General features: G+C 41.4%; 1 protein-coding gene across 1 annotated transcript in view; it reads left to right on the top strand.

The window, feature by feature from the left end:
• The window catches only part of stx1a (syntaxin 1A (brain)), a 436,006-nt gene that overhangs the window by 79,622 nt on the left and 344,036 nt on the right, over positions 1 to 12,348 (top strand). The window contains exon 2 of the mRNA XM_034168312.1: positions 5,680 to 5,757. Within this exon, the coding sequence (XP_034024203.1) occupies positions 5,680 to 5,757 (78 nt within the window). The remainder of the gene's footprint in view (positions 1 to 5,679; positions 5,758 to 12,348) is intronic.

Genomic DNA, 12,348 nt, shown 5'->3' with positions numbered 1-12,348 from the left:
CAATGACAAAAATCTTTTTTTTTTTTTATCAAAATGCTACGGTGCCCAAATCTTTTGCACAGTACTGTAAATCTGATGTTGGCCAGCAGTTGACAGTGGATGATACAATCATCCAACTGTCCAGCCCTGCTGCACATATAACTTGAATAAAAACAAAGAAAAGAATTTCTGTATATCAATACAAAACACAATCTAGTCTAAAACAGAACCCTGAAATACCTCAGATTTCATACAGAAAATTTGTAAGTAGTGTACTAAAAATATATACAAGACACATGTGTTCGGTTGGATAAAATTTATGCCACCCAAAAAAAGGTTAAAAAGAAACTAGAGCACTGTGCTCATAGAGTGCAAACCTCCGCCACTTTCCAGTTTCCACTTCCGCAATTTTTACCGTGGAAAAAATTTTCTGTCAAAATCTTGTTAGAAGTTAGAAGTGGCTTTTTATAAGCAAAACTATATATCAAAAGTGCTTTTCAATCAAATATCTGCTAAATCCGCAATACGGATCAGATGCGGTGATGCAGATCAAACTTAGTCTATTCATTGACAGTGCCAGTTTCCACCTCTTTGTCACAAATGACAGTGACTGAGGCACTTTTGATCATGATATAATGCAAAATGTACACCAAATGGTCTTTTCAATATTGAATTCAAACATTCTTAGATCTTGATTGATGACGTTTTCATCTTGGCTGCTTAACCTAAGGGCCCCTTCACACATAGTGCGAATTTGGTCGATTTGTGCATAAAGTGCACATGAAGCAGGAATCGTATACAAAACGTGTAGAATCGTAGCTGCTTCTAACACCTCGTACACTTGTTGCAACAGCTGTTTGCGCACACCAGCGGCTGAAAGACAGAGTGTGCTCTATGCAAGCCCATCGAACCCTCTCACAGCAGGTGTCGGCCAAATTCCAGGTGACACATGAATATGTTTTTTTCCCTGTCTGCATATACAGTAATGGTAAATGCCACACTGGCAGAACCATTTATGTACATTAATACACATATATGCAATTTATTCTTGCAAGACAGAAGGTATGTAGTGCGTGAGTGAACCTGGTGTGCGGGTGTGACCCTCATCCGCCCTTCCTGATCAGCCTACAGCATCCTACTCAAGGCCAACCAACAACTTCTATCATGAAGGGCCGACACCAAAACACACAAACACAGACAAGAAGTGAAAGATAGTGTGTGAAGACAATAACTTTGAAGTGATGAGAAAGTGAGACACCAAGAGAACGGCCCCAACCATACAACTTACCAGATAACAACCACAATTGAAAGTAGTGACAACAACAATCTGTTGTCTAGTAGTGAGCATGTATACCCTAATCTAGGACACCAGAGGTCTTGACTCCTTTGAGAGCACCGAAAACCGAATTAGGGTACGGCCAACAACACAATCACGACTTGCCGCCAGACCAGGTTTGTGGGCCAGACAAAGTACAGAACTTTACCATATGTCGTGGACCACTCTGGCACGTCAGAAGCCATAACCGCTTGCAGGATGCAGGGCCCCGGGGGAACCTGGAGAAAAATGGCGCGTTAGAGGGCACAGGGGCCAGGAAGGCAGCCACAAGAGCCACCGGGGCAGCACGACAAACCACCAGGGAAATGGCCGGCAGCCGCCGAAACGCACCTCCCACACAGAGGCACCGTTCACATGGCATCGTTCACATGGAACTTTTAAAAATGTGTGGCCCTTTGTTACTATCATCACGAAACAGTCTGCAGACAATCACTATCGAGGTGGATGTGAAATTTGTTTAAGTGCCCCACGACTATCAATTTGCCAAGTGTACATGTGGCATGCCAGAGTGTCGGCTCCCCCACAACACGTGTGCATGTGCTTCACCCCCCCCCCAACGCATCTGTGCATGTGGTTCACCACCCCTCAGGTGAGGCATCTCTCCTCTGATCACAGAGTGACATGTTGTTCTGTGCTCAGACAGGACAGGGGGCGTGGCTGGCTGCCCACAGCTGTCTCCGGTTCTGGACATCACAGCTGCAGCACACATCCCGTGTTTTGACGGACACGCGTGTGTGTGCTTGTGTGGAAATACATAAAAACATATATCACTTTTGTGATGGGAGGAGAAACAGGCCATCAGTCCATTTGGACATGTAGCAGGCAATCTGAATGTCATGTCTGACAGGACACGCATGTCGGGCTGTGAGAGCTGTGAGCAACGCGCCGCAGGACCAGGACAAGCCAACAGTATGACAGATACTGTTGTGTGGGGCGCCAGAAGAGGAGGTACTGCTGGCCCACCACCAGAGGGCGCCCTGCCTGAAGTGCGGGCTTTAGGCACGAGAGGGCGCTGCCGCCACGGACACAGCCGGGGGTGACAGCTGTCACTCATTATCTCATGACAGCTATCACCCATCTACGCTTCATCATACTACTCCATAAAACCCGGGCGTCATCTCCACCTCATTGCCGAGATATCATCTACCTGTGAAGGTAATTCTCTGCTAAACTGAAAACACTGACTAATAGTCTGAACTTCTTTGCAGCTGTTTTCCTGTAAGTGTTTCTTTATCTGTGGGATTGGCGTTTGGTGTGATCAGCGACGGCTTCACTTCACACTCCAACCAGATATGTGGTTAACAGGAGCTGCACGAGTGTGTGATTAGAGGTGGAGGTGAGTTTCCACCTTCTGACTGTTTTTGTTACTGGGTGTGCACACACCCACATCTCACTGTTTGTGCTCCTCACCAGCAGTACCAGATCCGACAGTCGGGGACGGTGATCACCTGGGAATTCGGGACTTGGCGGCTCCAGTATTCACCAGGTTCGGTGGCGGCGGAAATCGTGTGGTTCCGGCTCTTCTCAGGACAGACGTCTTCTATCCTCGAGCCTGCCCACACGTCACCTTTGTGTATTGACTGCTATCATATTCTGAGATTGTCTGTATAGTCGTTGTGCACATTCACAACATTAAATTGTTACCTTTTGGCTCATCTATTGACCATTCATTTGCGCCCCCTGTTGTGGGTCCGTGTCACTACACTCTCCCCAACAAATACGCCAATTTCAGTCACATATCAGCAGAAATACGCCGTACCAAACACCGTTTGGTCAGTTATCACAGCAGCTTTTTTTTTTTTTTTAGAAAATGTGTTTATCTGCTTGTTGATTTTAGCCATTTCACACTCCTGTTACAAGACAGTGATTGTAGCACAGTTGTAAAGTTTCCATCTGCTAATCAGAGAGTGTGGGTTCCAATACCATGGCATTTTTCTTTATTTAACCAGGGTTATTTAACCGCGGGGTTCTCTATTGCATCCCCTTTTATGTTATTTATATCAACCCAGTGATATTCACTAATTATACAGCTGGCTCTTATTTTATTTTCCTCCACATCAGCAGTGCGATGTGGTGCACTTTGTCCCGTGGAACACAGTGCGAGCAGCTGTGTTCCTGCTCGAAAGAAACCGTCGCTTGCACAAACCATCGTACCAGGATCATGCATGCCTGCCCGTCGGTGCAATTCTTCGTGGTTCGCTCATACGAGCTGTTTTACCGTGAGTCGTCCTGAACTGTACATATTCACACTAGTGTGAAGGGGCCCTAAATTCTCATTGCCAACCTTTGATCCTGATTGCTGTTGTTGAATATTCATTTTTGATCAAGTCCTTAGATTATGATTGCTGAGCTTTGATCCTTATTGCTGTACGTTGATCCTATTTGCTGCTTTGACTCCTTGGTGGAGGCAATGTTTTTGTTGCTATTTCTCTGTTGGGCTTTGATGCTGTAAATGATATAGATAATCTTGATTCCAGGATCAAAGGAATTTGGATGAAGGGTCCATTATCAAAGTTCAAAGATTAAAAAAACAAAAGCTAAATCCACCTCTTGATCTGGATCTGGATAAACTCTTCCTTCACCCAAAGCCTAATTGTCTCGCAAATTTCATTGAACTCCATTCATATCCTCTTGACATACCTGACTGACAAACACACAAAAATATAACCTACTCAACGGCAGTAATATCAGTCAACTGTCCACAGAAAAGCTGCACAGTCAACTGCCCAAGTACTTTTGGTTCCTTAAATACAGCACCACCTTAATTGTTACTGCTTTTAACCCTCTGGGGCCGACGCCGTCGTATACGATAGCTAAGACCAAGCTTTACTAAATTCTAAATAACTTTTTAATGATATGAGATAGAAACTTACTTTTTTTGCTGAAAAGTTAACTCCGCAGACTTCGAGCCAGCCATTGGCCATCTTGTACTCCTCATAGAAGCTGTGTGATGACGTGCGCAATGTGAGTGTCCAGTCGGAATTGGTTCACCGTCACATGGTTTTCCAAAACCCAATCGTAGGGCAAATTTACCTCACATGAAAAGCCAAAGATCGTTTTCAGGAGTGATGTGTACTAGTTGGCCTGTTTGAATAGCTCCCTGGGTACTCCAATGAGTACATACTATCAGTGCATACTCAGTGTGCCCTGCGCCATTACGCACAGCGATCAGTGAAAGCAGGAGCAGACGGAGAGCCTCTGATGAAAATCTCACGTGCTTAAACAAAGAGTGTGCATCTATCAGGATTGCTCCACTAGTTTGCATGTGAATGTTACTGGATAACTCTGTTGCTTTCTCTGCATAAAGCATGCTTTACCATATCAATGGACAACAAAACGCACAGACCATTTTGTATATATTGTTCAAAATGTGCATTTGTGTTTATTGTTTGAACCTTTTTGCTGTACAGTCATTCACACAAGACCTCAAATTACCTTTATGAAGTGTCAAAAGAGTTGTTTATTATAGTTTGCTGTGTGTTTGAATAAATGTGTGTGGAAAATTATTTTCGCTTTATTTTTTCCTTGCCTATTTTGATTGTAACCCTTTATTACACTTATAAAACACAACAAAAACATATATTCTGAAAGCACAGGTTGTCCTGAAAAAAAGAGACATAAAACTTGATTTTGGGATGCAGGGAGAGCTGTTAATAGCAATAATAAAACATTTATGCCAGGCGAGTGAACTGTCCAAAAAATGCCCTCGGACCCCAGAGGGTTTAACTCATTTGGATAAAACTGGCCACAACATAAAGCTGACAGTATACGGCACAGGTTCATTATTTACTCCAATAATCTGTGGTAAAACACTAAACTGAGAAGAACTCCGTCAGTGTCCAGATATTTCTGAACCTACGGTCACATGAACTTACGGTCACTGTACATGCTGTTATATGTGTGATAGGCAGAGATTTATAGTAGTCAGGGTTACTTTACCCCAAAGTCTTAAATAATGGCCTATCCATCACTCTTTTGTATTGTGTGTAGAAGTTTGAGGGGAAAAAATGAATTTCATCCATTTTGGTATAAGGCTGTAACATAAAAAAGTGAAACACTGTGAGTATTTTCCTGGATGCACTGTATATTGATACATTACTGATAGAATTACAACATGTTTGCAAACAGCGTTTGCTTTTTCTCTCACAGTGGCCCAAGGTTGCATGTTTTATTCTGCACCTGACTTGTGATATATTGAAACTGTTTTCCTTTATATTCTTTTTGGTTCATGATGCATCATCTGACCCAGAAGTATGAATGAAAAAAATCAACAAATTCTGACACATTTCAAGCAAATTTTATCAGTGTGCACTCTCCCAAATTATCCAAATAAAAAAATATCTCCCTGTGAACTATGTGTGCAGGGAAAGGAGACGGCAGAAGAGGAAGATGAAGTCGCCGTGGGTATGGAGAAAGGCTTCATGGATGAGTTCTTTGAACAGGTGTGTTTTGGTCCTCTCTGCCATTCACTGGAGTTTTACAGTCCTGTTCTCAGTCTCTGTCTTTCTCAGTGTGTATTGTTCCTATTCACCCTTTTAACAGGCTCACATTACACTAGTTATGTGCCATCCACGGTTGGGTAGTAACAAATGATATGTAATTGGGTTTAATAAATCAGATTTTAACTGTAATTACCTATTTCATTGAAAAAAATGTGTAACATTTAAGTTACATTGTTAAGGATTATTAGGGTTGGGTATCGAGAACCGGTTCTTTTCGAGTATCGTTAAGAAATGATTCGATCCACCGATATCAACAGCCTTTTTGCTTAACGATTCCCTTATCGGTCCTTCAGAGCAGCCATTGTTTTTGAGGGTGTTTGTTGGGAAAATGATCATTCCTGTACATTGATTACAGACCCTGTAGCGGCTCTGTAATCAACCGTTTCTGCAGCGCGACACCACTTTGAAGCGTGAACCAATGAAGCAATGCTTCGATTGACTAGCTCTTTGGTTCTTTGATTCGTTGCTCTTCAGAAAGAGCAAGTCCGCTTCTTAACCCTCTCAAAGCCATTAAAATACCGTGAGTCACTTTTGTGTGGATTAAAGTCACTAACTGGGACTCTTGTCTTGTTGCAGTCAAGAAACAAGAATTGTCCTCTGTTCTGTTGGCACAGCTCCAAACGCTGCGCCGCTCTCTGCTGAGACGGAGTCCGGTCGGAATTAATAACTTCAAAACGAATTGCTGCTTTAAATAAAATGACACCTCTTACAAATGTTGTAATACAGACAAGAAACTAAAATTGACTAAAACTTTTTTCCTCCCAAAATGAGACAACCTGCATTCTTTATAAATTACATCCTGACATGCAGCACAGCCAGCTGCAAGAGCCAGCCAGAGGTGTGGCAAGATAGTCATGCCATTAATGTCTGAAAGGAAATGCTTTTGACAAAAACTACAGATTTTGTTTATTTCTATTCATGTCCAGAGATCAAGGATCCACCATGTAGAGTTTATTATGTCCAGAGTTTAAGGATCCAGTGACCAATTTCTTATTTATTTACTTTAAGACTCAATAAATTGTTGTTCAATTTCAATTTAATCGGCTTATAAAGTGTCAAATCACAACAAAAGCTGTCTCAAGGCACCTCACATAGAACAGTTCAACATAAAAAATTAAAATAAATAAATAAAAATTAAAAATTTCAAATACATAATTAAAAACAGACGTAAAAGAATAAAACTGATAAAAAATAAAAAGAACTATTCATAAGAAAGAGAATAAAAATAGGCTTTAAGTCTTGACTTAAAAATGTCCACAGACTCTGACTGCCTCACGGTCGCAGGAAGACCGTTTCACAGAGCGGGTGCACGATAAGAAAAAGCTCTTTGACCCGCTGACATAGAAAACCTGTAAAGCCTACTTTCAGTACACAAAAAAAAATCACAAGAGGTATTGATAAGGGAATTGATAAGGAATCGGATTGATAAGCGGAATCGATAATGGTATCGATATCAATAAAATCTTATCGATACCTATCCCTAAAGATTATTTGATTTTATTATCATCATTAAAATATGCTAATTTTAAAGTTATGGAACCTTATCCAATGAACCAATACTATTAATTCCTCAACTAGAAGTGAAATAAAACCAACTCATCCCATGTAGCCACTGGAGGTCAATCTTCAAACAATAATTTGTCTTTTTTTTAAGACTAATTGCAATGCTTGAAAGTGAAGGAAGAAACTGGACACAAGGCTGAGGACTCAAGCAACAGGATTGATCTCTGAAACTTGGAAAACAGCTTTTGATTCTTGACAATATTATTTTGAGTTTAAACATTTTGAATTTACATGTTGAGTGCAATTGTGGGATTAGTTTTGAAGGAGAAAAACAGACATTTTCAGATAATTGAAAGAGATATATTCTAAGATATTTTATTTTTAATTCACAATTTCATTCATAATTTGAGATAACAATGGGGAAAGAAACAAAAGAATATTTGTGGTTGTGTCCATTTGTTTTCATATTATGTGCCTCATTGTTTTAGAAATTGATTTTGAAGTAATCCAGAAGTGTTCAGATTGCATTACTGTGTTAAACCCAATTAATTATGTTTCTAATTGCAAAAATGGTCATGTAATTTGTATTGTAACTCTGGTGCATCTTCCTTTTACAGTACAACACAACTGAGTGTGTAGTTTCTTACTTCAGCTTAGGAAGCCAAACCAACAAACCAGCCAAGCTGAGGTCCAGGAACCCTGATACATGTGTAATTTTCTATTTTGGCAAAGCATTGGCCAGCTTTCACACTCAGACATTGAGGGGATTTACTGATCACATATATCGAGAATAGGTGGAGGGTGACCATTAATTGGAGTAAGCGGTTGAAGATTATGAAGGGTCAAAGTGATCAAAATTAATTGAAATATTGAATGTGGTAAATATGAACGCAGTAAAACATAGATTGTGGTAAAAATGAAAGCAGTAAAACTTTGAATGTGGTGAAAATGAAAGCAGTAAAACAATTAACGTGGTTAAAAGTGAAAGCAGTAAATATTGAATGTGGTTAAAAAATCAAAAGGGTAAAACTGGACCTGATAAAAATGGAAGGTGTGAAGTACTAAACATGAAAATGAGTGACGTAAAAAACATCTGATTAATACTGCCCCTTGGAAAATTAGAATCGTTAAATTTGGATGCCATTAAAATCACATTATGGTAATATTAATCTTATAAATTATGTCTTAAAAATATAACATTGGCTAATTTAATTCACTGCCTCGATTTTAGTACCGCTACTTTACCCACTTCAGTTGTATCATTTGCTGTACTCGATTTAATGTTGAATGTTTTCATTCACTGCCTCAATTTTAGCAGGTCCGCTTTACTGACTTCAGTTTTATCATTCACCGCGTCGACTGTGCAAATTTGCTCACTTCCGCTGGATTGGAATACGGCAGCAGCCACCGTTGCGACAGTGGAAATTTGTAGTCCAGACAGGGGCGGATCTAGAGATAAATTCATGGGGTGGCAAGCAGGGACAGCCACTATTAGGGGTGGGGGCAATGTAATGTTTATGTATTATGCTATTATAGGTCAGGAATCTGGATTATAGCGTCACGAGTCCAAGTTTCATATAGCCTAACAGCGGCCCGCAAGCTTTTTGCGCCACGGACCAATTTTCATGTAACGTTAAAACAACATTTTTGCAGACCAATATAGAAAAAACTATAAAAATGTGTGTAAAAAATGCGTGAGTGGAATGGTAATTTCAAGCGCTCCAATGGGCGTCATAGATCTGTAAATTGTGTTTTCATGATCACAAAATGAACATTGCTGTAGTAGTGCAGCAGATAACCAAAACAACATGAAAACTAAAATATTTATTTTCAGATATGGAGACATCCTGGAGGTGACCTCTAATGAGCTACAGGGGTCAATAAAGAATTACACAGGGGTCAAAATATAAAAATTCTCCAATCATGTTGAAAAATACCACACTATTTGTGTGATCATAAGGATTCCAAAAATGTATAGTTGGGCTATCTATGACTGAATGTTCTGGAGTTATGGGGTAAAAACAGCAAAAATGGTGACAAAGGTCAGTTTCAGTTTGTACAAGGGTGAAAAGTTAAAGTTACTTCAGTTTTGGTAAAAAGTGATGCAAATTATTGGTTGAGTGAATAGGATTAATAAATGGAATAGTTTTGACTATGTCGAATGCTTGGTCCCCAAAGTAAAGGTCAAACAAGGTGGACGTCCATTGGATTCTATGACATGTGACATATGTTACCTCGTAACATGATAACTTAGTGACAGATGGTGCAAACTCTTCCTTTTTAAAATACTATTAACTAAACCAAGAATTTGCATAATTTTTTACCAAAATTGGAGCAAGTTTAACATTTGACCCCTGTACAAACTGAAACTGACCTTTGTCACCATATTTGCTGTTTTTACCCCATAACTCCAGAACATTCAGTCATGGATAGTCCAAACTATACCTTTTGGAAGCTGTGTAATCAGATAAATAATGTGGTATACTTTTCAATATATTGGAGCATTGTTAAAGTTTGACCCTGTGTAATTCTTTATTGACCCCTGTAGCTCATTAGAGGTCAGCTCCAGGATGCCTCCATATCTGAAAAAAATATTAGTTAATTTAGAATATTTGTGCCAATTTCATGCTTTTATCACAAACTGAATGATTGTTATGGAAATTTTAGGGCAATTCTACGGTAACGGAATTACAATATGACCTAATCTGTAGTCGTTAGATGCAGTATGTCCAGATTTTGCTGCTGTTGTAATTCCGTTACCATAGAATTGCCCTTTAGCTAAGCTGCACCACTATAGTAGAAAACAACATATTTAATCAAATGACAGCAGAGAAGCTGTATGAGTCTTACCTGAGCTGAAGACTCACAGAAACACACCTCAAGGGTGTCTGTCCTCTGTCCATCCTTCTGTCCTCTCCTCACACCCTCTTCTCTTGTTCCAATGTTCCTCTAAATCCACAACAAAGTGTTTTCTCCCCTCAGCAATAAAAAAGTGCTCCACTGTCACGTGACGAATCCCTAATATCTATGAGAGACACAAGTAAAGCTGAAGTCTAGCTACAAAGAAAGTTTTGCCGGCTGATGTGACCAGTGTTGACGTCCGTCCTTGTTTTCAGTTCACCTGAAACGACGAGGGAAACAAGAGGTTCCGCCCAATAAAAATACCACTGAAAGTTATTCCTCATTGTTTTATTAATTTATACTTGGTGAATATCAATTTTATATTTCTTTCTCCGCAAAGTTTTCCTGGCCGTGTGTGGCTGTGCGTTCGTCGGTCTTTTAGGGAAAGTTCGCCGTCACAACAGGGGGTGGGTGTGGTGTGTGGGGGGGGGGGGGGGCAGGGAAAGCGCGAAGCGCAGCTTGTGCTGCATTCAAGGGCGCTCAGAGAGCACAGTTTGCGCCGGTTAAAGTCATTCGCGAGGTCCCTTTTTTGAAAAAAAATGTCACCCACTTCTGATTGGGGTGGCAACTGGGTGGCCAGAGCTATTTTTAGGGTGGCAGTTGCCACCCCATGCCACCCCAGTAGATCCCCCTGAGTCCACAGCCACTGCGCATGTCCCTGACCGCGGGGTGGCGCCATTGGGAGTTGCAGGCGAAGAGCGCCCAAATGACGTATATGATGATAAATATATGAAAAAAATCTTCACACATCAAAGCTCTTGCTTCCTCTACTGGTGGTTGGCTCTCACTGCGGTATTGTATCACTTCCTGTTTCGGAGCACAGCGGTGTTTGCTGTATCTGTTAGCTGTTTAATCTGCGCAGTTAGATTGATCTAGATAACTAGATAACGATTTGTTTCACAGTGTAATCTTCACGTGCCTTAACTAAAGCACTCCCTCTGCTGAATCACCTCTAAATTATTTACACATTATTCACTTTGTGTGTTTTTAGGAATCCGCTAGCTTAGCGCAGCTACTAGCTCTTAGCCGGTTAGCATGGCGGCTTCTCCTGTCTCTCTCCCGCACTTTTCTGCTCTGGGTGTGAAATGTTTAGTTATTCCTCGGCCTCCTTTAGCAGTAATGGTACTTGTAATAAGTGTAGCTTATTCGTAGCTTGGAGGCCAGGCTGGGCAAATTGGAGACTCGGCTCCGCACCTTGGAAAATCCTACAGCTAGCCAGGCCCCTGTAGTCAGTGCGGACCAAGGTAGCTTAACCACCGTTAGTTCCCCTCTGGCAGATCCCGAGCAGCTGGGAAAGCAGGCCGACTGGGTGACTGTGAGGAGGAAGCGTAGCCCTAAACAGAAGCCCCGTGTACACCGCCAACCCGTTCACATTTCTAACCGTTTTTTTCCCACTCGGCGACACACCCACCGAGGATCAAAAGTTATTGGCGACTCTGTTTTGAGAAATGTGAAGTTAGCGCCCAGCAACCATAGTCAATTGTCTTCCGGGGGCAGAGCAGGGGACATTGAAGGAATTGTATTGTAATTCACGTCGGCAGTAATGACACCCGGTTACGCCAATCGGAGGTCACTAAAATTAACATTGAATCGGTGTGTAACTTTGCAAAAACAATGTCGGACTCTGTAGTTTTCTCTGGGCCCCTCCCCAATCGGACCGGGAGTGACATGTTTAGCCGCATGTTCTCCCTGAATTGCTGGCTGTCTGAGTGGTGTCCAAAAAATGAGGTGGGCTTCATAGATAATTGGCAAAGCTTCTGGGGAAAACCTGGTGTTGTTAGGAGAGACGGCATCCATCCCACTTTGGATGGAGCAGCTCTCATTTCTAGAAATCTGGCCAATTTTCTAAACCCTCCAAACCGTGACTATCCAGGGTTGGGACCAGGAAGCAGAGTTGTAGTCTTACACACCTCTCTGCAGCTTCTCTCCCCCTGCCATCCCCTCATTACCCCATCCCCGAGAGACGGTGCCTGCTCCCAGACCACCACAACCAGTAGAAATCTATTTAAGCATAAAAATTCAAAAAGAAAAAATAATATAGCACCTTCAACTGCACCACAGACTAAAACAGTTAAATGTGGTCTATTAAACATTAGATCTCTCTCTTCTAAGTCCCTGTTAGTAATG

This window comes from Thalassophryne amazonica, chromosome 4 (genome assembly GCF_902500255.1).
Source record: "Thalassophryne amazonica chromosome 4, fThaAma1.1, whole genome shotgun sequence".
In the NCBI taxonomy this organism is placed as follows: Eukaryota; Metazoa; Chordata; class Actinopteri; order Batrachoidiformes; family Batrachoididae; genus Thalassophryne; species Thalassophryne amazonica.
This window is presented reverse-complemented; position numbering and strand designations above follow the sequence as displayed.